Source organism: Oreochromis aureus, linkage group 3 (assembly GCF_013358895.1).
Source record: "Oreochromis aureus strain Israel breed Guangdong linkage group 3, ZZ_aureus, whole genome shotgun sequence".
Classification (NCBI taxonomy): domain Eukaryota; kingdom Metazoa; phylum Chordata; class Actinopteri; order Cichliformes; family Cichlidae; genus Oreochromis; species Oreochromis aureus.
Window position 1 is genome coordinate 35,623,220 of NC_052944.1, and position 27,790 is coordinate 35,651,009.

General features: G+C 38.8%; 1 protein-coding gene across 3 annotated transcripts in view; it reads right to left on the reverse strand.

The window, feature by feature from the left end:
* The window catches only part of clcn5b (chloride channel, voltage-sensitive 5b), a 42,577-nt gene extending 18,250 nt beyond the window's left edge, over window positions 1-24,327 (reverse strand). Inside the window, exons 1-6 of one of the 3 annotated variants that reach the window (XM_031758812.2) lie at window positions 23,543-24,327; window positions 22,807-22,956; window positions 4,944-5,116; window positions 3,975-4,074; window positions 1,512-1,699; window positions 1,002-1,124 (exon numbers count right to left, since the gene is read on the reverse strand). In XM_031758812.2, the coding sequence (XP_031614672.1) occupies window positions 1,002-1,124; window positions 1,512-1,699; window positions 3,975-4,074; window positions 4,944-5,116; window positions 22,807-22,945 (723 nt within the window). In that variant the 5' untranslated portion in view covers window positions 22,946-22,956; window positions 23,543-24,327. Of the gene's footprint in view, window positions 1-1,001; window positions 1,125-1,511; window positions 1,700-3,974; window positions 4,075-4,943; window positions 5,117-9,731; window positions 9,879-22,806; window positions 22,957-23,053; window positions 23,509-23,542 lie in introns of those variants that run through there. The other 2 variants (XM_031758811.2, XM_031758813.2) reach the window with 2 other exon arrangements.
* Between the last annotated feature and the right edge of the window lie 3,463 nt (window positions 24,328-27,790).

The following is a 27,790-nucleotide window of genomic DNA, read 5'->3' on the forward strand; positions in this document are numbered from 1 at the left end:
TCAAGACGGGTCAATGCTGTAAACACCAACTCCCTGCATGAATTTGACTTATTTGACTATAAACCAATTTGAAGCTTATAAAATGCTCATGCCTGTTCTTCACTAGAACAGAAACGTGAAAAACAAAACTCTAAAACATGAAACTGCAGTTTATGAAACACAAAACCAGTGTTGCTGCCAAAACGTTTAGCCATGACTGCAGATCATGGATATCAAACACAGGATCCTCATAACTCTGAGCCAGAGGGCTGAACTATCTTAGTTTTTACATTTATTTTTATACAACATTACAAAATCTAAATTTAAAAAAAAATCTTTTGGGATTTTAAAAGAACATTTAACTGGACAAAGCTGATTTTGGAACCAATTCCAAATTATTTTAATGATATCGAATTGACTGCAGTACCTAAAAGACCCACAAGGGGGCTGGGGACAATACTTAAGGAATTGCTGCTGTCCATGAACCCTTACATATTTTGAAAAAACTAAAAACACTGGGTCCAAAACATTTTATTTTCTTTTATTTATTTTTTTAAAATACCCTCTACCTTTCTGTAATTTTACAAATCTGTGTCAGATTAAGGGGTGGGTGCCGGGTTTCACTGATTTATTACAGCAGTGTTTCTTTGTAGTGTGGAAAAACAGAGAGCTGTTTTGTGACTTTTCTTTACATTTATATGTAAAAGATTTATTAAATATGAAATTTTTAGATTAGATTTAAAAGTTTTTGGACTTTTCTTAATAGTGAAAGAGAAGCAAATCTTCTGAAGGTGTTTTTTTCCCCTCTATAGTTATTTAACTAACAGCCTTAGTGGTCCAACTCTTACTGGACCACTCTTACATAGAGTACTGATGTACTCTATGTGGCCTATTAACTAAATAAGAGATGAACTAAAAGCAACGACATAAAGTGGGAAAAAAGTCATTTAAACCATTAATATGATCAGTCACTTAACAACTCTGTGATGGTTTACCCATTACTGTTTAGAGTGCAGCCTCACCTCTGGTATTCCTGATCCACATGCGTACGGAGCAAAGGCTCTAACCAGTATAACGGCCAAGAAGGAGAACATCAGAGCCCAAAATATGTACATCAGGTAGTTCACGATGTAGGCAAAGGGGCCCTGCAGAAGCATAAATAACACACACACGAAGTGACGTATGACTTCTGAAAAATTAACAAACAAAACACACATAAATAAACATAACATAAATAACTAAGCAGTGATTAGTTTTGTGGAAATCCTGAAGTCAGTGGTTTAGATTTTGTACCATGACAATTTTCAACCAGTAGATGGAACCATAGCAGCACTGAAGCCTGAGGAACAGTCAACAAATCTCAAACTCAAGGCTTGGGATAACATTTCATTCACACATTTGGAGCCAAGAAAAGCACTCAAAAACAGGTCTAAGAATGATAACTGCCATTAACTGTACATGCATCAAAATCAGCGGAAAACCAGTTTTACTCTGAACACTTTCGGCTTTCTAGTTTTAAAATCTTCTCCTACCTCTGACTTTCCTGTTATGAGTTCAGCCCAGCTCTGCCACTGTGGACACCGGTCCCTCTCCTGGAAGGTGGTCTCATTAGACAACCAGCAGCAGTGCTCGTGGTTGAACCAGAAGCCTCGGAGACACAACCCTCCTTTCACGTCTGTCATCCAGTGGGCTGAGATGTCGATGCCGCCGGCTAGAGCGCCTGAAAAAGCAAGCGAGACGAGTTGAGGGCAAAGACAACAAGAAAGAAAAATCTGTAAGGTAAAGACCTTACAATAATAGAGAGAAACCCCAACAGTCAGACAGCTCCCCATATGAGTAAGCACTTGGCAACACTGGGAAGAAAAAAGTCCCTTTTAACAGGAAGAAACCTCCAGCAGAACCAGGCTCATGGAGGAGCAGCCATCTGCTTTGGTCAGTTTGAGGTTGAGGGCAGGAAGATAGGATAAACACACACTGTGGAAACTCTCCACATGTTACAAGTCATTTGCACATCTGCGCAGAAATACTGACACCATATTCTCATATTCTCCCTTCCAGTTACCAAACATTCAAGATTTAAGTCTAAACCAGATCCTGCTCCTCTTCTTTGGAATGAACTGCCTGATGGGATACGACTAACTCCTTGACCTCCTTTAAAGCTCAACCTAAACTCCCTTTTTATAGACTTGTATTCTGTCCTATCAACACATGTGATGTCGTCTTTTACAGTCTTTTATTGTCTGGTTACCGCCTTAACTTGTCTATGTCATTATTTCTGTTCCCTTGCTTCGGTTCTTAGGAGTAGCAAGGGAACCAAAGTAATGAGTAGTTCCTGCATTTTCACAGACATAAGCTACAATGATGAGTGTTAAAACAAGTTTTTGAAACAGAACAAATCTGGTCTTAAAGATAAGCCTGGTATTAAAATGTAAGTGAGGAGGAGAACGTTATTTTGACCAATATAGCTCACCCACATGATGGTACAGTTTACACAAAATACAGGTTATTGAAGTTTCCTCCAGTGAATCATGAGAAAACAGATCAAACATCCAGGGCTCCAATGCTTGTTTCACTTACTCCACATCTTAGACATTAGTCTTGTTGCATTTTTGCTATTGGAGCTAGCACACATCCTCTGTTATTGATGCTCAAAGGTCTTCATAGAAAAAAAAAGTGTGCTGAACAGAAACAAGCTTTACAAAACTTATTTGGTATTAGTATTCATATCCACAGTATGAAGGTACAGTTTAGTTTTATTAAATACACTCACGCCCTGAAGAACCGTGTTTTTCATGGAATGACCCAAGTTATTGTGTTTGCCTGGTTTGTGCCTGACATTTTCCTTTGTTAAAACAACAATCTCGACTTTAATGTTTGGCTTTCTGTTTGAATCTAGCCTCTGAGTACTCTGCATTACTCTGAGTTCTGTTTTTATAGGTGCTATATAGATAAATTTTATTACTTTTATTATGCATATCTGAGTACGACCAAATGTCAGAGAAGTGGATCACTGTAATCTGAACAGGTTTACAACCTAAAGGGTCAACAAAAAGATTATGTGCGAGATTTTTAACCGATATTACGACCATTCAGATGTGCTGCCCTGCATATTTTCAGTGCTGTGCTCGTGCTACGTCGCGGCTCTACACCAGTTTTCTGTCACCACATGGGAAATAATGTTCAGCTGATGCGGGCAGCAATGAAACAAGAGAAAAAGTCTGAGCAAGTACAAACGCTTTCCATCAAAGTGCTTCACAACGAACAGAGAAGACGTAACATACATTACATGCAGTGAAAATCACCCCAGTCACACAGTCAAACACAAAGACACCAGGAATAGGAAAAAAGACCCCAAGAACCACAGAGGGTAGAAAATGAGGTCTTCAGTCTTTTTTTTTAAGACTTATTAGGCAGAAGGCCATCCGATAATGTCAGTTCCGCAGCTTTTTTAGAACCTTCAGAGGTCTTTAAGTATGGCCTTACAAGATCAGTTAAATAACTCTGTGTTTTACAAGTCAAGAGCAGTACCCCAAACTCTGTTGCCACAGCAGATCATCTATCTGCCTTCACCTCACCCCATCCCTGTCATCCTACTGTGTCACACAAACCATCTGCATGTCCTCCTTCACTTCTAATCTCTGAGCTCCATCTTTAATATCCTTTCTCCAGTATATCCACCATCCTTCCTCTGCACTTTGTCTTCACCTGCTCAGGACCTGAGGTCCCAAATTCAGCAAAGATATGACAACATTTCAATAAACTACTCAGAGTTTGAGCCGCTGCACTTAAGAGAGACAATTTATGTGCAAAAACAGTGTATTTGCATCTGCAGCATATAGAGAATTTGCATACTTTATACTGCAGTGTGTGTGTGTGTGTATCAAAATTCACTGCATCTGGAGTTAGTCTGGCTTTCCTTACTTATGATTTTGTCTACCTGTTACTGAAGAGAACTGCGGTAATAAAGTGTTAATAAATGCATGTGCGTGCAGTACCTGACATGAGTCCCACCAGCAGCATGAGCAGCCACCCTGAGAAGGCATCACTGATGCTGTGCAGCAGGGCCACAGTGGACTGTCTGCTTTTATTGGTGATCTGGAGGAATGAAAGGAATGAGAAAGTGAGAAATTTCTTCCATATCCTAAAAACATGACATTAAAGTCATTTGAATGAGACTGCGACCTCTTAAAATATACAGCTGGTCAAGAAAAACAGTGACGAGTTATATTCTGGTTCATTTATCTCATGTGCTGCTGTATTGATGGCTCATGTAACAAGGCGTGAAGTCCAATACTCAGGATTACTTCAAGAAGCTACATCTCCACATAACCTCCATCATCCATGCTTCTACTTCTAAAAAGTGTGGCGATACATAAACAACCCAGATAATGCTGAATAAAACAAGCAACAGTAGATCAGGATCACAAAGTGATTCATAATCATAAACAAATTAAAAAAAAATAAATCCAGTCCACAGGTATCAAATGACATCGTAGTGCATTTAATGCAAGTTTAGAAGCCGCAAACTCATACACAAAGTCTTCAAACTCCTGCATCACACATATGGATGCAGGAGTTTGCTAATGTAAGTAGGCATATGGCCATATCTGTCAAAGTCTAAACTTCATGGGGAGAGTGTAAAGATGACAAAACAGGTCCCTGATAAGATCACTTAGAGGACTGAGTAAGCAGTCGTTCAGGAGCTTTGAGGACCACTTATAAGTAAAGGTGACGCACTAAGGCAACAAGCAGTGACTTATGAAACATGAGGAAACAAAGCATGAATAATCATTTGTAATTTGGATTTGGACACCATTTGACGGACCCAGATCTACCAAAAACAAAAAACTGATGTTGAACTGATGCTTGCTTTAGCACCCAGAGAGTGCATGTCTCATCTTATTATTGGTATAACAGTGAAATTGATCTACACCCCCCCCAAAAAAACCATCCTTCCTCCTTACCTCCCTGTGCCTGTCCCGGTCTTTGCTCTTCTCTCTGACCCAGTCGATGGTGTTGAAGTCTTCATAGGTGCCCACTCCAGGGAGCGGATCCTCCAGTGGGTCCACAAGCCTGCTGGGGCCGCTACCGTTCATACCGGCTGTTCTGCTGGTGCCGTTATGCTCCTCGTAAACTCCTGAAAGTGAGGGACAGAAGGTACATTTGAGACAGAGTAACATCGCCACACTCAAACACCTGTCTCTCCAGCACTTCCTGCGGTCAGACAACATAAAGCACCTAAAGGATGATGGGACCACAGACTCATGTCTGCTTTAGGCTTCTCGGGTGCAGCTGTCACAACGTCAGCAGGACTGCAAGATTCAAGTCGACTCAAAATGCTGCTACTTTGGCCTGACTTTCAGACATTTGAGGATTAGAAAGCTTTACTCATCTGAAATAACCAGTGTTAGCTTAATTTACTGAGCAGAGAAACTCAATTTAAATATCCTCTCTCACTGACATGATATAGAGTCAGGAGCAGAAAAAAAAAAAAAAAAAGTGTCTGAATATAAGTCAGGGGTGTTGAACTCAAGGGCCGGTGTCCTGCAGGTTTTAGATCAACACAGCCCTCGAGGTCTGGAGTTGCCCACCCCTGATTTAAGTGTTTAGAGCAGACTAAGACTTTTTGCCTGATGGTTGTTAATTGCATATACACTGACCTCATTATGTGAGACACAGATTCTGGCATTTATTTTGTATTATATAATTATATCATACTCGACAGACACCAGCCCTTCAATCTTAATAACAATTATATAATCCCAAGACTAAATAAAAGTGAACAATACGACTATTTACAATACAGCTACTACTATTTCTACTAATACTAATGACAACAACAATAACAGAAAAATAATAATAGTAACAAAACAAATGCTATTAAAAAAAAAATACTACTAATAAAACTAACACTCTCTCTTCTCTTCTTTCTGCTACTTGCTTTAGGAGGCCACCACAGCGGGTCATCTGCCTCCTTCCCACTTAATGGCTAGCACTCTCATCTGTGGCACCAACCCTGAGCATGTCCTCCATCACTACATCCCTAAACTTTTTCCCTGATCTGCACAGCTTTGCCTCTAACTTTGTCTCCAGCCTGAGCTGTCCCTCTGATCTACTAATTTTTTGTTCATTCCAATGATGGTTCCTCCTGATGAAAATCTTAAAATCTTTAACTCTCCCTCTGGTGTTTTTGTCTGTGCCGCCGTCTCCAAATCATACATTACTGCAAAATCTCACTACCACCTCGTCAGTCTCCCCCCATCACTCTTGCTGCTGTCACAAATCACCCCTCACACTTGTTTCCACCCACTTCACCCTGCCTGCACCATCTTCTTCACCGCTTGTGCACCACCTGTTGCTTCAGATGGCTGACTTCAGATATCTAAACTCCTCTTGTCCTCTGCTCCTTGGAGGCCCACCTTCAACCCATTTGTCACTCCTTCCACACAGTGAACCCATTCTCTCTGCCCTCATTGCCCCACACCACCCTCAAATATAAATAAAAATAACTGGAACAACAATCAAGATAAGTCGCTAAGAGTCGATTCTCAACTGGACTTTTTTTACCAGAAGAATTAAAAATAAATGTCATGCCGCATATGTGTAACTATGTAAAAGCACCAAGAAAACCCTGGGAGACAGTAAAAATATGACATTTAAAGAAGACAAATTTGAAAAGTACCACAAAAGAAAAATCTAATGTAAGTATGTTACATACAAGTGTTTCACAGCAGTACTCGCTTTTCAAAAATTTATGTGTCAGCAGCAGCAAACTGAGTTCCTCCTTCTCTCAGGCAAAATCTGACTAGTGCACAAAATAACACACAGACACACAAATGCTAAAATGCTAAGAGTGGTAACCCCACTGCTGAGTCTTGTTACAAAGCAAAGAAAAGGGGTTGAAGAAAAAAAACAACATAAAAATGCCCACAAAAGAGCAACAGGAAAAGTGCATTGTAGCCCGCTTCTGTGAGTTTGATAACACCATTCCTCGACAATACTGCATTGATGAAAGTCTGAGGGAAAGACACACAAGGCTCTGAGATCGAGCTCTGCTTTATTCTCTCAAGCAGCTCCAAAACAAAAGAGCCTGAGTACGTGGCAGTGTCTGCGCTACAGTTGGCAATCATATCCAGACAGCAGCAACCAATCAAAAATGGATCCAAACGGAAACAGGAAACAACGCAGGGAGACCTTCAGATTTACCCAGTGTGAAAGTGTGTTATTATGGGCCCAAAACAATAGCCTGAGCTGAAATTAAAAGGGTTTTCATTTGAGTATTAAAGCAGAGCACAATATAATTGTAATGACTGTGAAAGCAGAGGAGAGCTTGTTCTGAGAACTAAGGGGGGGAAACCCACAGTAAACATGAACTCACATTAGTGTTGGGAAGGTGGTTTTCCTCAGGTGATCATGAAGCGTAGCGTCGTGAAATTCCAGCTGATGTGTGATCAGGAATTGACGACTGGTTTGATTTAGGATTACTTCACATTTCTGCCTTTTGTAACACTATGAGCTGCATCACAGCAGCAAGAATGTTCTTATGCAACAACACAAAAGGGACAGTTTTACACACCTGAGCTGACAGGTTAGACTGGTTTTAGAGGGTGAATTAACAGAACTGATCTGTTGATATATGTATCAGCATGGTCTAGAGGAACACCAGTATGGGTGAGTGAATTAATAAAGGGGAAAAAGAAGGCACCGTTTGTCATGCAGAGGCAAAACCACCAAAGAAGTTGTAGCCACAGCTATATCGTTAAGTATTAACCATTACTGTACATGGATCACCAAAAGTCTGGTTTGAGCCCCGGTTTATATAAATGACATCAGTTTACAAACTCCTGACAAGAATCCTTCTTGCAGGGGTTAAAATGCCTTGCTCACTGGCACAATGACAGGCAACAGAGGAGGTCTGTATCAGTAGGAAAAAAAAAAAAAAAAAAAAAAAAAATGTAAAAGCTATGAAAATCCAGTTAAGAGTGCAAAAAGAATGCCCTCTGTCACCTTATCCAAAGCTGTCCAGTGGGCCGGATTAGAGTCTTTGCCAAGCTGATTATGGCCCCCATAACCTGCGGTATTAATCGCACTCACCTCAAAAAAAACCCACCAACAACAACAACAGCATGAACTAGTTTAAGCTGTATCGTAACTGCCCTCGAGCCATTTATTAGCCATACTGCACACTGTGTGCAAGAACAGGCCGCAGGCCTCCATGACCCTGATAGTGATGGTCTGCTAATGTGAAAACAAAACATGAATCACTGGAAGAATGTTCTTGGTCATATCGTGCACAACGCCCTGCATCCAAGTCTGTCTTGGAGTCCTTAACCCGATGTTGAAATGCAGCATCTGTGTTAAATTGTTTTCCTTTCCTGACACTGAGATTAGGGGGAAAAAACAAATGTCAGAATAAAGAAAACGACTTTGTTGACAGTTCACACTTTTAAAATCATGAAGTGTGTTATGCTTTGTTCTGCTTGTGTTCAGCCTTGCAAACAAACTGTGGTGCAGACCAGGGCTTCACCCTAATCCTCAGATCTCTCCCAGGCTCAAATGTTAACAGTTTGTTTTGTGTGAAGACATTTTGGTTTTGTACCTTTCTCCATGTGCACTGACAGCACCAAGAGTTTTATTCAGACTGAGCAGGAAGAAGCTTTTGTTTGACAAAGTCCTGAAGAAGACAAAGCAGGAGGAGCTTCATTAAAGGTGCATTTGCACTTTATTTTTATTTACTTTGCAATACGACTGTGTTGTATTATATTTAGCTTTTTAGATAAGTTATACAACATACAATAGTAACCATTTTTAATTATTTTCCTTTTACTGTATTTATTTAGATTTGAATATTTTCATATTTATACATTTATTTACTTTTTATTTTTACTTAATATTTATATTTTTATTTTTCATTGAGATCGATATCCATTTTTTTTTAAATTATTTAACACTTTATTTACATTTTTATAGATTTTCATATCAACTTTTGTAATGATAAAGTGTTTTATTGCATTTTATTTAGAGTTACTGAAATCCGTTATTTTACCTTATTTTTAGTATTTAATTGAGTTCCTTTGTGCTGTGTGGTTTTTATTTTATTGACATTGTTGTCAAGTTGTAGTTGGCATTATTTTATTGAGTTATACATTTACTCTGCTTTGTTTAATCCATTATTGTATATGCTGTGTTTAATGTTTTGGATGCTGTAAAACAGAAATGTCCTATCTCGATCACGATGACCAAAAACTGATGACAAACATGATATTCAAACAGACCAAAAGAAGGCATGAAAGTGACAGAGAGACTGAATAATAATAACACACACTTATTGAGACTGAGTGTAGTAGACCGTCTTGTATCAATTAGAGTAGGATATAAAAGTAGATACACACCAGCACACCAACCACACGACTCACTGCGTGATTGGCCGTAAATTGTCTTAATAATTAAACTCTTGTGCCATAAAGTTAAAGACATCAGCAAAAAAACAGAGCAAAGCAAAGTCGGATGAGGTTTTAAGATTTAGTGCAAATTTAAACAGTTGGTGAACAAAAGTAGACAGTGGATAAAACACTGAACATGACTGCAGAGTAGTTGCAGTGATTGTGTTGAAACCATTTAACTCTCGGCTCTGTTAAAGCACACTTCTTGTTTATGACAACGAGAGAGCAGAGTACACTGGCAGTGAAAAGGAAAAAAAAAAAAAAAAACTCTGAGCTGAAAGGAAAACACTCTCAGTGACACAAACTCACCATTCTCAATCAAATCCTCCTCATCCACCTTCTTAGTCCAGAATTCCCAGTGCATCTCTCCTCAGGCCCCCCTCAAACTCCCAAAACTTAAAATCCACAATCGGTGCTACGACTCAAACTGAAAACTGCCCACAGTCCCTCCTTTGGACTCCAACAGAGCGCCCTGAAGGCTGTTGAAGGAAGTGAATGATTGGCTAATCCGCCTGGGAAGTCTTTGAGGACTTGCTGAGCTGTTTTTAAAGGTTTGTGAGCTGTAGCTGCTTGACGAAGGCAGATCACTGCGTAAAAATGAGATCACATGTGTTTACAAGGTCTTTCACCTCCTGAATGCTGCGGGACCCTGATAGCTGACAGGAAGAAAGGTTGTGTGGTACACAGTGCTGTGAAACGGGGTCAGGCTGTGGGTTACATTTACTCTCCATTCATTCTGTGAACGCAGTCCTCTTGAATATCAATTGCCAAACAGCTCGTGCTCTGATAAGCACCGCTGACCTACGCAGCAAAACAAAGGCTGTGAAAAAAATTTGAAATTTAAAAAGCTCTTTTCTACCTCAGATGGAGTGCTTTTAAAAAAGGGGGAGAAAAGTCGACTAAACAAATGAATGAATTATTACCAGTTAACACTTTTATAGCCTTAACCGTGGACTTTAACTGCACTTTAACCCTATTAAGAGACGCTGAACTAAAAGCGAGCGATGCCAACAATGCTGTGAACTCAGGAGAATTTTGTTATCTCGCTGCTACACATAGCCATCACATTCCTATGAGATACACAGTATTTACAGTAGATATGGTTCAACCAAACTGAAATTTTCTGACAGCTGTGAATGCCAAGAGTACTGTGCAAAAGTCTCGAGCCCCCCCCCCCCAATTTCTTTATATTCTGCTTTCAAGGAGCCAGACTTTCTCGTAATGCTTTAAAGTGCTCTTGAGCAACAGTTCAGGCTTTCTAAAGGTCTTTCTGAGTTTTTCTTTGGACATTTGTTTGCTTTTTTACTCATTTGCAGTCCAGTCCTTGTACCTGACCATTTTCAGAGGAATGTTTTTTTTACATTTTGTTTGCTGTTACTGTGAGTCACTGATGAACCAGTGTTGTGTCTACACATAATAGACCTGGCAAAAAAAAAAAAAAAAAAAAAATTTAAATCGCATCTTTAGGCACTTTGTTACTAGCAACCTGTTTCTTTAGCTGACTCTATGAAAAAGTAGCTTGACAGGCAAACAATAAATAAATAAAAGTACTAGAGATGGCACGATACCACTTTTTTATGTCCGATACCGATACCGATATCATAAATTTGGATATCTGCCGATACCGATATGAATCCGATATTGTGTGTTTTTTAATCAATAAAACTATTTTTTTTAATATCTTGCTGCATTTTGTATAAGTTCATACTCAAGTTTAAATAAACAACAACACTAAAGCTATTCTGTTATATCTGTGTGTAAAAAATACACTGCACCCAAAATATTTCATAGTTCAGCAACACTGATCAATCTAATAAACCTTACCTAACTTAAACCTAACTTAAACCTACTCCATCCTCCCTATTCTGGTATTTTAAAGACTACTTAGCAGAAATATTAAGCAAACTAACTAATAGGGTTGCAAACTCCCAGCAAAAAAAAACAAAAAAACAAAAAACAAAGGGGAACCCCCCACCCTCTACCTCATGATGCTTAATCGATGTAATCAACTTTAATTTGATGCAGGGTGGAAAAAAAATGCACAGAAACAAATTATTTTTCAAGAATAATTAAATAGATTCAACATCTTTCTTCAACAGAATTGCAGACTGCACAGATGGTACCTTCCCAAAGGAAAAAGTACTATAGCTTACTAGGGTATATAGACTTAAGAGTTACTATATACAGTAATGGACTTCTATACATTTTACATCAGATTAAAACTTTGGTTGTAAGATTCAGATAATTATTTATTAAAAGCTAGACATTTTAAATGAGAATAAGAAAGAAAAGTATGTCTTTGTGCCCCCTTTTCCCTGTTCATGCCCTATCGGCCCCCCTGGCTAAACTTTGCTGGATCCGCCCCTGCACAGTTACCAGCCGTCAGCTACGTAGAAAAGGATCCTGGTGTAGAAAGTAATATTAAATACATTCTAACAACAGCTTATCAAGGTTAAACATGCTGCTGTTGTTCAGCCGCTGGTTTCCTCTTTCTGGCGCAAAGTGGGCCAAAAACAAAGAAGAGAGACGGACTCGCGACAGAAAAGCCGATCAGCTGATCGTTAAGCAGTTTCACGATTGAAGTAGCGGCAGGAGAGGGAGAGAGAGAGGCAGTCGCTCCATATATCGGTTGTTAAGCTTAACGTGGGAATGCTTTACAAACATTCAGAGATGAACTTACACACTTGCTTTACTTCTCTCTGGGATAACTTCCTCGGAGATGAAATGCTGGTTTGGTAGCTACAAATACACACAGCCGCTCTATCACATGACGCATACTGCTGCAACCTGCTACTTATGAGCCGAGTTACGCTGTGTTGCAAGTTTTGTGAGATGCTTTTTTGATATTTAATGGATCGGATTACATTTTTTATTTTTCACCGATATCCGATCCAGTAATTTAGGTCAGTATCGGACCGATACCGATACGTAATATCGGATCGGTCCATCTCTAAAAAGTACACGAATAAGCTATTGGCTGAAAACAATATTTGAGCCAACACTGTCAAATTTGGATTCATCACTTCATCACACCTGTTGCCACTGTTGAATGTTCAGATGCATGTATGTACAGACAAAGTCAGGGCAAAGGTACAACAGTGAGTGTTTACAGCCATCTTTGACACATGGAGGCTGTGTCATGGTTTGTGGCTTGGTTTCAAGTACCATTACTTGAAATCTAATGTATTGTACCATTAGATTTTGACCCACTATGCAACAACATCTGGAAATTATCTGATTTGCAGAATGTTTTATTTTTAAGTATGACAAGGATTAAAAAAAAAAAAAAAAAAAAAAAAAACCACAACAACAACAAAAAACTGCCAATTCATTGTGTTTAAAGAAATGACAAGACAAGATGGCTTGCCAAGACAGTTCAGGCTGTGCTGAAGAATAAAGGTGGTCATATAAAAATACTGACTCTCAGGCTGGTTAGAACTGCACAAGCTCAGTTTTTGTCATGTATACTGTATTTACGCATATGTTTACACATTTTAATCATTCATTTTCACCAATTTCTCGTTTTCCTTGCAAAATATAAAGAAATTAAGGCTGACTTTTGCGTAGCTAGAAATTTCCAAATGCATAGCTTTACTTTTTTAGAACACATGCAGACTAAAAGCCAAGGATCTAATGTTTCTTAGTCCAAATCCTCAATTAGATTCTTTCAATCTACTTTATATGAGGCAGAAAGTAGTTTTCTGGATAAAAGGGAAAAAAAACTACATGTGTGACATTCAAATGGTCAGAAGTCTATTAAAACATGAACAGGCAAGCAATTAAGCTTACTATGAATATCCAAAAGTTGATTCTGTTCATCTGGACATAGCGTTTTGTGGGAGAAACGTTTCGTCACTCATCCAAGTGACTTCACAGCCCATTGTTCCTTCAGTGGGCTGGTTTCAGTCATTATGCAAATGTACTGTTTATAAGATTGGGGAAACCTGCAGTCAGCTGAGACTGAAGAAGTCACTTGGATGAGTGACGAAACGTTTCTCCCACAAAACGCTACGTCCAGATGAACAGAATCAACTTTTGGAGATTTACTTTCCTGGATGATTGAGAATGCATCAAGACCTTACTATGAATAACCCTAATAAAGGTCATATGCCAAAAAGGTTGCTGCCTTTGTGTCATCACATTCATAGTCATCCCCTACACTTCAAAACTTCAAGAAAAGGACCTCAATTAAGCGTTCAAGACAACAAGCTCACATGGCACTGTGTACGAGGACTTTGTGCGAGAGAGCCGGCAGGTTCAAGGTCTCTTGTTTTATCTTACTGCATCAGACATTTAAAAAATGAGCATTCCCCCACCTGTTCCTAGTGGCTGTTGGAGCTTGTTGACAGTTACTGGGAAAAATGATTCCCACAGGTCTACAGACTGGTTAGTGAACCCTCTTGCAATCACTAGGGAAAAATATGCATTCCCAAACCGACTGGCAAAAAGATCAGTGGTAGTTTGATTTGAAGTGACGGATTTGTCCACTAACACCAGCCAGCTACTCTCGGAGCTGCAATGAAACTTTGAAAAGAGTCATACAAATCAGAAGTGGAGAAAGTTCAGCATCAAAGTAAAAAGTTTGCTTTTACTACCACTGCAAGCTTTTGCAGACAAACATGAAAACCTACAGGCAACCACAGCAATCACTGGCACGTTTCAGGTGCAGCACTTTCTTTGCAACCGATTTCACCCAGCCAGAAAGACCCAGGAGCCACTCCCAACCAGCCGAGAAATACACGTTTCCCTAGTGACCACTGGTTATATCACATCCAATATGGTAGCAAATTATTGAGCAATGCATGCACAACGTCATGTGAGAACCTTCAATATATGCTTAATTGTATTTGTTTTAAGTTACAAAAGCAATATTTTGATCAAGCCAAGTCGCACGTAGGAATTCTCAGTCTGTTTGTCTGATTGATTAAAACTCCTCTTCATATCTTCGCATTTCATATCCTCACCGACCCAAATCCACTGGAACATACTGGTATCATAGTGGAAATGGAAAAAAGCTGCACTGGTGCATCCCTGGTGAAAATGTATATATATATATATATATATATATATATATATATATATATATATATATATATATATATATATATATATATATATATATATATATATATATATATATATATATATATATATCGTTCACAACTACACGGCAATGGATATCTCTAAAAGGCATGCTGACCACTCAGCCGCTCTAAGAACAAACAAAAAAACCTCCCAAAAAACAAATGCACATATTACAAAGACACTGAGCCAAACACGTTCCATCAAAGAGCAAAGAAACACACTAGCATCCTGGCTACAAATCCATACCAAAAGCCAAAGAAAACATCCAACGCTTCCCAGAAACTGGGTTAACAACACGAAGACTCCCCCAGAGCAACACTGCTGGTTTCCAGCAAGGGAAGTCATGCTGAGTTCAGCACTCGCTGTGTGTTCGAGTGTGCGTCCAGAGGGAACCAACCAGACTCAACATCACAGTGCACACACACACACACAGAAAATAAAAAAGGCTCCGGTAAGGCTCTGAACCTTGAACTCTTCAGGTCTTGTCTCTATGGGAATTGGCGTCTCATGTCACCCCTGTGACGTTTGCTGACTGACAAACAAACTCTGGAACACACTAACATAGTGGGCTGTCATTAGTTTATGAAGCTGGAGATCTAAAAGTCATATTTACTAGGTCTGGGGAAAAATAAATCAAGTAGAAATATGTGTCTGCGGCTGATTTGATTTGTTTTTTCCTTATATGTAGGAGATCAAATTTTGAAAGAACCTTTAAATATGAGGATGTGATGCAATAGTCCTGCTGGAAAATTACTGACAGGCAGCTTTGCAGCAAAGTGCCCGAGACCCAGACGTTACAGAAAAGGAGGAACTAACAACAACAAGTCAGCAAAACGTAACTGAAAACTTTGAAGTGGTAAATCTAGGGATTGACTTTTTGACACAATTCTAGGTTGTTGTTGTGGTTGTTTTTTTAAAAACAGAAAACTTTTTAATCCAGAGGCAATGCTCTTTATTATATTCTTCAAACTGTCTGGGGGGTGGACCTGAATGCATATGAATGTGCAAGAGGTTCCTGCAGTAAAAGGAAGTAAAAGGAAGAATGAGTAAGCTCAGCAAATCTCTTGCTCTGCTCATGGTTTGAAGAGGAATTTTTACTAGTATAGAGGCAAAGCTGTGACAAATTGGCAGCTGTTTTAACATTTAAGTATCCCCAGATGACCTTTACTTGGCCCACTGTAGAAAAAAAAAGAGTGGTCTAAGATTAGACATAACCTCAGGTAGATGTATTTTATAACACACAGGTGTTCTTTTAAAACATTATTTTCTATTCCACCATTAAAAATGAATGCACTTTATTCTCGCCTCTTGCATTTTTGACACAATCTCTGTGAAGTATGGAGGGCCATGAATGCCAAGATATTACAAAAAAAAAAAAAAGGTTTATTTTGTTTTTTTTTTTAAATGTAATATATGGCATTACATTTATTAATGTGACCAACTGTTTCTGTAACATTTTATTTATTCATGTATTATTTTTTTACATTAAATAATTTGTTTCTGATTTGTTTTTCGTTACTTTAACTAGAGTGCTAATTCATGCAAAAAGTATTTTAAAGTACTTGTATTGTATAATGCTATATTGATTTATTTAATGAACCATTTATTCATTTGCGTTTGATTTTGTCCATTTTAGTACTTCATAGTTATCACTGTAACATGTGACAGGCAGCCCAGTCCCTGTCAATCATTACAACCCGTTTTCACAGTTATGGTGTGATAAGACAGTTCAGTGCCTGAAACAGCAGGACTGGCAGTCAAACTGAGCTGCAATGAAAGCACTTTGGATAACAACAACAACGGCACAAGTGATAAAGCAAAGGAACACAAAACTGATTTATTAGAGAAAAAAAGAACAGTACCAAACCCCAATGAACTGAAGAAACACTGTAAAGAACAAAGGGCTAATAGTCACACAGAAATGGATTACTTCGACTTATTGCTGCTAAAGGTAAAAACTAACTACACCAGTAATAAGTTTTCTCACAGGACTGCAAAGAGTCCTTTGAAACACTTTTATAAACTTTTTCACTTTTCGATCATCTCTTTGGAAATCCTCCAAAGATGTCTTCCAGTTTCTTGACTGAGTCTTTTCAAACTTCAACTTAACTACATGTCTACATAATAACAGGCGCTGAAGCAACTAGACGCATCATTTCAAGGCTGCAGTTCTTCAATCATCTCTCCTTTTGTTCCAGTTTTGCTAATGCAGCAAAGGATAAGGGTCAACAGTCGGCAGCTAATAGGGTTGGGCGATTGGACGAATATATCGACTATAGTTTTTACAAGGGCAATTTATTTATTTATTTGCCCATGAGTAAGTTTGCTAATAATGATGGAGCTAATAGAAGCAGTCAACAGAAAAAAATAAATAAATAAAAATATTGGCGCTGCTTTAACAGCACCCTCTTTCATCTGCAAGCAAATGCACCCTCCTCAGAGTGCGCCCTAATGTTTGTTGATGGAGCTGCAGAACCTGGTGATAGCCGCATACTCATCCGGATGGTGGACATGTAAATGCCCATGCAAATTAGTTATGTTTGAGTACTGTCCTTGCACTATACGTCTGCACAAGTGGCATACCGCTTTGACTACATCCTTAGGTTTACCTCTTTCATCCAGTTTAAAGCCAAAGTAGTAACTGATGCCTTTCAAAATAAAAATTCATCCTATTAGATGATGATTTTGTAGACCTAGTGTGAAGAAAATGTTCCAGTGACTCTAGGCCTTGTTCATGATTAATGTTTGTACACAAAGATTCAATATCTAAGGTGCACATAATTATTTGAGAAGAAGCAGAAAATGAGGCGTAGTTCAAGGGTGGACCTAGCTCAAGTTCTTAATGACAGTCTACAAAACTTGATATTTTCTTGGTTACATTTCAAATTCCAGACACAACAGGTCTGTCAGTTGGATGTTCAAGAGACATTTTTTTGTAATATCAGCAACAACAAAAAAAAGCTCTTAAAGGATGTTCACTGAGTAAAAATGTTTTCTCCTTCAGAGAAATCTCACTATAGAAGAAATACTTTTTTTATTACAGACTTCTCTAAAATGTATTAATTTAGATCTCCACTGAATGTTTTTTCTCTTATACATTTAAATTATTTTCCTATGTGTGCCTGCACAGTCTAAGCTAATCATGTAATTTGACAAATTCACTTCTTACTGTACTCGGTAGCAGATAACAGACATGGAGCGAAGCCAGAGAGCTGGGAGAAGCAGCAACATGTTCACTACCACTGAGGATTAAAGGATTTCAAGGGAAAAGTGTTGTTTCTTTTAATGAACAGTGTACACTCCCACAAGGACTAAGAAGAAACATATACAGCAGGGGTGGGGAACACTCAAGGGCTGGCGTCCGCCAGGTTTTAGATATCACCCTGAGTCAACACAACTGAATCAATTGATTAGTTCATTACCAGGTCTCTGGAGAACTTCAAGACATGTTAAGGAGGTAATTTAGCCATATGAATCAGCTGGATCAAGGACACATCAAAAACCTGGAGGACACAGGCCCATGAGGCCTGGAGTTCCCCCACCGCTGATATATAGGACCTAAAGGACAACCTTCACTGCACAGAAGTGAATGACAGAAGGATCAGAACACTTTGATGTCAGTATTTGGACTAGCAGTGCCTCCCTAACCCAAACTTTCCTCTTCAAACACCGCAGGCTAATGAGTCCCTGGGAAACAGGTTACACAAGGACGTAAACGATAATGCCTGCAGCACTAAGGGCTTTCAGGGAAACCTGCTTGGCAACAGGTTCAAGTGCTCGCTAAAGACCAGTTACGAATGCCACAAACACTTCCTACTGCCTAGTTTCACCACTGAAAGGAACGAAAAGAAAGAAGTTTGAGCTGAACTGTAAGTTCCCATTTATCAGGGTCTGACAGTGGGACATTTTAAGTTTAGAGTTGGATCACTCACTCTTAAGGGTAACCACTGGGTTACCCTTAAGAGTGAGTGATGGTTTTATAGTTCTGCTTTAACTCCGGCAATAAACTGGTGATGTCACTGTGACATCAGTAGTAACCAGGAAGATTGATAACGCACACTGCTGACACTGCCTTCGCTTTTATTTGCCCTGGCAACAGGCACAGTTTGCCAATTTGTCTGGGATTTTATTTTAGGGTATGTCAAGTTGACAACAGAAAGATCTGAGCTATATCCGACTCTGCTGTACAGAAGCGAGCTGGAAAAATGTTTGCTGCTTAATCTGCAGGGAGAGTCAGTGATGAGGAAAAGGAAGTGGTAAGGGTAAACACTTGAAGCTGCTTCAGCTTCTCGGACTCTCAGGATGGCAGCATGAAAACTACTGAAATTGTAGTTAAGATACAATGCTCTTCTCTTTAGATGAGGAAAAGTAACATGTCAGTAAGTCTCAGGAAGAACACAAATGAGGAAGATTCAAACTTCTCCATATGACAAATTTACTGTAATACACTAGCAGGAGTTTCACAGGATTGTTAATTAATAACAGCAACTCTGTTATACCCTTGTAAGTGGCTCCAGGCTAAAAAAGAAAACTAACAAAAAGCAATGAAAAAAAACAAAAACAAAAAAAAACAAAAAAAACCCACAAACAGAGTTGTCTAATAAATGACTCCATTCACTCAATTCCTCTGTTGGATCTCAGCTCTAATTGGCCAAATAAAAGCATGCTGGGAGTGGGCTGACAAGGTCTGATGATGACAAAGCAAGGGTAAAAAGAGAAATGTCCACTGCATGCTGAAAGCATGACATCATTAGTAACCAGGCAGCCTTGTTTCTGATTAAAGGAACTTTATGAACTTTGCAGCAAATGCAAACACCATCTTTAGTCCATTTAATTTGCGCATTTCCACTGAGGTCGTACACTCTCTTTTAAAGTTTACTTCCATGCACTGATGTTTGTCTGCTTTTGCGTAGTTGTTTCATTTTATATCCCATACAATCATACTAGCATTCTGTTGCTGCTATTTTGCTATTTATTATGTTACTGCCATTTTTTTCTCCTGTGCAATTTCCACAGCACTTCCACCCATATTTACTATATTTTACTACCATGCCCTTGTACACACCCCCACAATGCTTCCTGTAACCCAAACATTTTACTTTCATGTATATAGTGTACATAGTGTTCTTATATTGCTATTCTTGCTACATAATTTCATTGTGCAGGCCACTGTACAATGACAATAAAAAGTTCTAAGTCTAATATTTTGTATGTCACTTTTTTTTCTAAGTAGCACAAAGACTAATGGGACTATTATTGTTCAACTTCATATGACCATTATTTCAGTTAGACTTTGATTCATGTGAATATTTGATGTGTTTTTCAATTATTGTATAACTGAGAATGGCCAAAGGTTTAGCTATCAACCTGGTTGGGGCACCAATATCGTAGGTCAGCGTTCATGTTCAGGTCTTTTTATTCAAACATAAATTAAAATAAAGATTACTGAAATAAATAAATAGTGCGGTCAGAGTGTCCTGTCTCCAAATTAAATCCTCCTCTCCTCACCTGCAACCTGTCATGGCTGATGGCCGCCCCTCCCTCAGCCTGGTTCTGCTGGAGGTTTCTTCCTGTTAAAAGGGAGTTTTTCCTCCCCACTGTTGCAAAGTGCTTGCTCATAGGGGGGGTTATAAGTGGTTAGGGCTTTTTCTGTATTATTGTGTGGTCTTTACCTTACTTGCTGTTTTAATTCCATGCTATATAAATAAAATGCAATTGAAGTGAACTGAGTGAAGTACAGCTCTTTTAATCTGACCTGCTTCACCCTCCAACTCACCCTCTGAAATTGGCAGCAATTCTTACAAATAAAAAAAATTAAAAAAAAACAAAATAAAAAAAAAAAATCTTAAAAAAAAAAAACAAAACAAAAAAACCCAGACATGATTTCTGCATATTTTCTTAAAGTAAAACCAACTTATCAAATCTTCCACTATATTCTCAAACACTGTAAAGCTCTTATCTCAGTTAATTGGCTGTTTTTACAGCCAGAGGGTAAGCCATATATATATATAAACAGTAAATCTGTACATTACCAGGTAAGCGTGAACTCACTGTTCATTCAGGTGACTCACAAAGCATGTGACACACACACACACACACACACACACACACACACACACACACACACACACACACAGCCATTACTGATACCTTATCACTGTTTGAGAGCACAAACACACACTAATCACAGAGCATGCAAACACTCCCAGACAGCAGCTCAGCCACACTAGCATCTGCAGTGCAGCTTTTTTGGAGGGTAAAAAATAAAATCAGTTGCTGCTCACCCCTACCTCAAACCTGTCAAGTTGCAAAAGGGAGTGTCATGTAATCCTACTACATTCAAACAGCCAGGCTGCTACTGAGTGACAGCCCAATTACTCACGTACTAGAGAGAGAGCGCTGGATAGACACAGGAAATGTAATGATATCATTGTGCAACCAAAAAGCAAATTACTGTTTATAATATATAAGCAAATGACTGTTTCAGGATTTTTTCTGCTTTGAAATGGGCTTGAAATTACAAGTAATTACACACCTATGCACAAACTGTCCACATACAGTGAAACCAAAGAGTCAGTCTTACATTATCTGACAGAAGTCTATATTTTGCTGTTAGTTCGGACCATGACGGTTATGATTAATACAACTCGTTGAAATAGTGTGATTACAAAACTTGTGACCTTCTTCTAATTCTGACTAAGACTTCTTTTTCAGCAAATATTCCTATTCCGGTTATTAGCTGTATAAGAAAAGACAGGCAAAGGACCACATATTAATCCATTCAATGTAAACTATGTGTGATATGTGATAAACACTTGCTAGCTTCAGCTCAATTACTTTTATCTGCAGCGGGGGACAAAAACACAACAGTTTTTAACCTTGTCCATCAGACTTACATTTTGGTTGTTTTCTGACTTTTAAACTAGCCGTGTAGTCTAATATTAATTAGTAAAACAAGTCACGGGAGCATGTGTAGCACAAACAAAAAGAAAATTAAAAATTGACTTATTTTAAAGCTAGATGAAATCTCTCTGAGCTATCAGTACTTCAGAATTTCCTCTGAAGGCCAAATCTGCAACTTCTTACGCAACCTGGTGAACTTCAGCCATGCTCTGGGCTTGCTCCAAAGACCAGCCAACCATGATGTGACGGCTGATGCACAGGGGATCAGCCACACATGGAAAGTTCAATCCCGACCTGACCATCATGCTTTGTATCAACCACAAGGTGCAGCCTGCAATCACTGTGCTGTTACTGACTCTCAAAGCCCAAAAGCCTGCTCTCAATCCCAGAGTCACCTTAGCTGTAAAACAGCACAACCCATTTATACTGCTGTGTTTAACTGAATGCCCTATACTTCATAATTATTGTATACACTTTACATTGACAGTAGAGGTGGAAATCACCGAGCTACCCTACAATACTTCACTCACGATGCAATATTACTGCAGCGTTTAACATCTTGCGACACGCTGAGTATCACAGTAATACTTCATGTGACTTTTTTGCCTTGTTGTTACTTCAGTTATGTCTTTGCTGCACAATGACATTGTTGACTAACCCTGTCATTAAAGTAAGACGGAGTCAGTCTGCTATCAGTCTGTGATTAAATGGGTTCAAGTTGGCAATTGCATGCATTCTGTTTCTGATAATGCAACAATCAACTGTGATAAATCCTCCAAAATTGCATATCTGTTGCAGTCTACACAGACAGAAATGCACTCAGCAACCTTTCCTGTTCTTTAGGAATATAACCAGAACAAAACGAGGTGAATGGAGCCCCCTCGAGTTGCACTCATTGACAGAGACTCTGTTGCATTTGGACTTTACACAGCAATTCTTTGCAAACCTCCAACAATCTCTCTGCAAGTGACTGCAGTCAGTCCAAGTCAGACTGCAACTGCTCGCAGAAAATGTTGCCTCCTATCAGGCAAAATGAGCCCTCTTGTCCTATAATATTCACAGAGTACTTGAATGTATTTAATAAAATATCGATATAACATCACCATGCACAATACCGCAATACAATACTATATCGATCTCTGTATCGATCTATTTGTCAGAAGAAAGAAGCTGTTCAGGAAACAGGCTGAAAGTGATTCCTGAATTTAAACAAACTCTTATTTTATTTATTTATTTTGAGGGGGACTTTTAATACCATAATTGGCTGACTTATGCGTTGTGCTGCCTCACAACTTCCTGATAAGAGTTTAGTTTTATCTGCATAAGATGGTTGGTGACATTTAAAAAGCTCAGCACTGAAACCAGGCGTTTTAAAGACGGTCAGCAGCAGGCCCACCTGAGCTGAGCGGAGGGACGTCGTCCGTGCTCGAGAAGTCCAGTGTGGCTCCTGCGATGTCCACCATCTCGTCATCATCGTCATCGCTGGGATGATGAAGGCCGTCAAAGCTCCCGGAGCAGTACCCGGGGTTTTCCATCCCTTCGGAGCCTTTTAAAAGGGAAAAGGGAGGGGAAAGAAGTTAGCGAGGAAGGGTTCACTTCTACGAGCCCCACAGTGGATATATCTGCTTCACGGCTTTAGTTACTTCTCTCTCTGTCGGCTGCATGTTTCCCACGTAAACTCGTCCAAAAGTTAGACATAGTAGCGCAAAGATAAGACGCGAAAAAGCCCCCCTGCTAACTGTTTTACTGTTAAGAAACGGGCACCGACAACAGCTGCTCTTCTCACCCGCTTCATACCAAGCAGCGGCTGCAGAGTCAATGACAGCACATCTGTGGTTACGGTGAAGTTTTCGCAACCATTTCCGCTTTTTTTTTCTCTTTTTTTGCGCTGCTCTTTCTGCTACATGCCTGCGGCTTCGGGGCTAAAAGCCACCAGAGCAGCGGAAAACAGCGCGCTCCCAGGAACAACGGATTAGCCTCTTTCCTCGCGACGAGGACTGAGCTGTCAAACAACCCGACACGGTGTAACCGTACAGCTAACTTTCACCAGTGCTGCCGCTATTAACTGAAATGTGCTTTGCGCCTTGCTTCATCAATAATGAAAGAAAAAGACGAGTAAAGCCCTACTTTACCTGGGAGGGGAGAAAGCAGCCGTGCGGCTCACAGAAGAAGAAGTCTTGTGACTTGGATTATTTGCCCCGCCGTCCTCTTCTTCTGCGGGAGCTGCTTATGTATCCTGTGTAAACTTAACTGAGAAAACCCTGCGTCATCCACCGACACCCCGACACCGAGGTTTTGTGACCCAATGTGTACACCTAAGGTCTCAGCAAAGTGTTACCCTTCTTGGACACCCATACTGGTGAAATGTAGCGACAACAACTATTTGCATTTGTCATTTTGCTACTTAAAGCGCAAACGGTAAGCTATCGTCAAGTAAGCGAAAATTGGCTACGTCTACCTTTAAGTCTTTTAATAAAAAAAAAAAAAAAACAACCTGTCGTATAAATCAATTGACGCTTTTAAAATGCGACACATTTTTAAGATAATCCTAAAATATTAAATATTAAATGCATACATTTTACGTTTTTTATTGTTTTTATATGGCGTTAAAGCTTTTATTTTTACGCGACGTCAAAGCCCATGGTTTTTATTTTGAAACCCAAAGGAGGCAGTTTCCGGTGTAAGGGCTCAGCCGCTTTAACACCAGCGCCGTCGGCGCGAGGAAAAGCAGTCGAGTGAAGAACTGTCGTTTGTCCAATTGGGTTAGTGGACCAGTTCGACAACTCAGTCATCAAAATAATGATAACAATAATAACTGTAATATTCAAAACGTGAGTTTTATATTAAAAATCACCCGACAGTCAGCAAAATTATTCCCTGCACTGAGCATCACATGTTGAAACATAAACAGTTTGTGGTGTAATATATAAGGATATTTATATAATAAATCTATGTTTATTACTTTGACTACTTTCCAATGTATTATATTATTTAACAATGTACTTTAACTTGTTCATTACTGTTCTTACTGCTTTTAAGCAACTGTGATCACAATTTCCTCTGGGATTTAAAAAAATATTCTTATTCTGGTAAATTGTTTTGGGGAAAAACTTCTAATAGACACAATTCCAGAGGTCTTTTTTGTGTGTTTCTCTTTTTTATGTGAGATAATAGCGAAAAGAAATGTACAAATGCACATGGAGAAATGTGAATGTTCTTTTTAAAAAGTGCAAGGAAGAAAAGATTGTCAAGTGTTCAAGGAGCCACATTGTTTTATCAACTCATTAGATCACTGAGTCAATACACAATCTACTGTAGTGAGGAGCTGTAACAGTAACTGATACACAAAAGCTACCATTTCATCCAAATGAGCTTTTTATCTGAATGGGCCTAAGTCAAAGACAGTTGGGAAGAAATAGCTTCTTTTTAACTGGAAGAAATCATTGGGAGACACGGCTCAGGAAGAGGCAGCTAACTGCCGTAACTGGTTGGAGGGCGAGTGCAAAGAGAAGAGAAAAAAAGATGGTTTCCATACTTTTGTGCCCAAAGCACACTCCTCATAAAATATATCAACAACGTCAGCTCTGCCACTTCCACCTCGACTTCCTATTTTTTGTTAGTGCCACCATCTCCTCCGCAGGTCTCATTACGTTTATAAAACCAATTTTTTTCCTCTTACTGCAGAAAAAAAAGAAGAGAAATGAAATGAAAATATGAAGTCACTTTTGTGTTTGACACTTATTTAAAATATGGCTTCAGCAAGCATATAATTTATTATCAACCTATGAGACACGTTCACGCAGTATTGCATGCGCTATTGCTGTCTCTGCAGACTCTGCAGACTCTGCAGTCTATTTACACCTACATGCCAGTGGACACTTTTTTAATAATGAGGATGTACACATCCTGGACAGGGAGAAACGCTGGTTTGAGCAGGGACCCAAGGAGGCCATTTACGTGAAAAGGGAAAGACCATCTCTGAATCGAGGAGGGGGCCTAAGGGTACATCTTTCACCATCTTACATCTTTCACATAGAATTTGCATATTAATGATCAGAAAACTAACCTCATAGCTCATTGTTCATCAGTGGTGCTAGTTTCAGTCATTATGCAAATGTACTGTTTGTAAGGTTGGGGAAACCTGCAGTCAGCTGAGACTGAAGAAGTCACTTGGATCAGTAATGAAATGTTTCTCATACTGAAAACGCTATGTCCAGATGAACAGAATCATCTTTGGGATTTGTACAGTAAAGTTCCTCTTTAACTCACCTGGTACTAAATAAACAACAGTTAATAGTTAAATAAATAAATAAATAAAACTCAGACTCAAAACCTCTGGCATCCCGGTCCAGCTGAAGCCATAAGACATACAACTTTTGCTCTTGTTTCCCCCGACAGGTATATTTCTTTTCTCTCCACACAGGAAAGTGATGAGTTTGACCTCCTCATAAATGCCATCATCCTCTCTTTCAGTCAGATCCTTTGATGTGTGCTGATAAAGTGCATTAATTCATTCCCCGCCCCCCAGTTTTATTATATTTGACCCCAGAATATTAAAGTCAACATTCCTATGTAAATTTTTAAAATAGACAGAGAGCCCCACCTTGTGGTCTGCTGAAGAAACTACTGGAGCCTTTGTAATAGTCTTTTTCACCACATTACACTAGACCACCTCTAAAGTTACTGCCGGACCACCAGGTGGGAAGGCACATACACTATACTGCAACACTTGTATTAGTGATGTCGACACTACTGACCCGTTCCGATCTGATACCAAGTAATTTCAAGCTGTTATTGACGATACTGAGTCCATTCCGGTACTTTGTACAAAACCTTAAAGTGTTGGGAAAATCAAAATCAGAAGTAGTGTATTTCAAATTAGACCTTCAAAATGATAAGACATCAGACTACTGTTCTACTGTTCAGACTGTTCTTATTATTCAATTAGGATGAATTACCCTACATGAAATTAAAAAAAACAAAACAACCTCAGTCAATAAATAATAATCCAGCCGAGAACCATTTTAAAAATAGATAATAACATCTGCCCTTATGTATGAAATACTTTGAGTCATATTTTTATTTTTATTTTTTTTACAATATTTTTATTAGTTTTTTTTCATTTTCACAAATAATGCATAATTGCATAACATAATAAAGTGTACAGTTCACAGCAATAAAAAAACAAAAAAAATAAACAAAGCAAAAAATAAACAACCCCAAAACAAAGCAAAAACAAACAAACAGACTGAGAACTAAGCACAAAACAAAACACCAGCTCAGATCCATCTAATAAATAAATAAATTAATGAATAAATAAAAAATACAATACAGTACAATACCTGTGGTCCCAGTAGTATGACGCAGTTTGAACACTCAAGAGAATCCTTGTAGCATAATATTAGAGATGTCAGGTTCCACATAATTCAAGTATGGTTCCCATACCTTGAGGAATTGGTCTGTTTTAAAGTGCAGTACACATGTAAGATATTCCAATGGCACTAGATCCAACACTACTCTTTGCCAGCCTTTAATAGTTGGCGCTGTTTCATTAATCCATTGGAGTAAAATATTCTTCCTCGCCTCTTAGTTGAGAATACAATACTGCTATTATTCTTGGATATTAACCGCCGGCTGGGGAGGCCCAGTATGAGAGACACAGGGTCCATCTCCAGTTCGCAACCCAAAATCTTCTCCATTTCAGTTAACACATTAGACCAATACTGTTGCAATTTCAAACATGACCAGAAGCTGTGAGTTAGGGTACCAATTTCTGTTTTGCATTTGAGGCACATGGGTGAAAGGGTAGGACTGCAAATATATAATATATATATATGCAGTCTGTGTATGATTTTTAACTGTATTGCTTTGGTATGATTACAGACTGAGATTTATTTGGCATAACTCCAGACATCTTTCCACTCTTCATCATCAGTTATTATACCTAACTCCTTTTCCCATGTGCCCTTAAAGCCTCTGTGACATCATTGAAGGTACGTAATATAAAGCCTTATAAAATATCTTCACAGGTACCTCTTTATCTGTTAAAAATAATAATTTCTCAACAGGAGAGACTTCATGGCTCTCACTGAAGTTAGTACTGTGCAAGATATAACGGAAAAAGTCATGTTTGGGGAGAGAATATTTCTCAACCATTATATATTTTACATATGTTTATTTTTTAAACCCTACAGTTGCAGTTTTACTGCATGTATGCTGTATATTTTAATAATACCTAACCTTTACAATCCACTTTAAATGCTCTAGTCTACAACCTCACCTGACGAAATCTAGGCCAACAGAACTGATGAGAGGTGACCTCAGGGGACATACATATTACTCCAAGCTAAACTCATGGTGAGATGTAATGCATTTATACA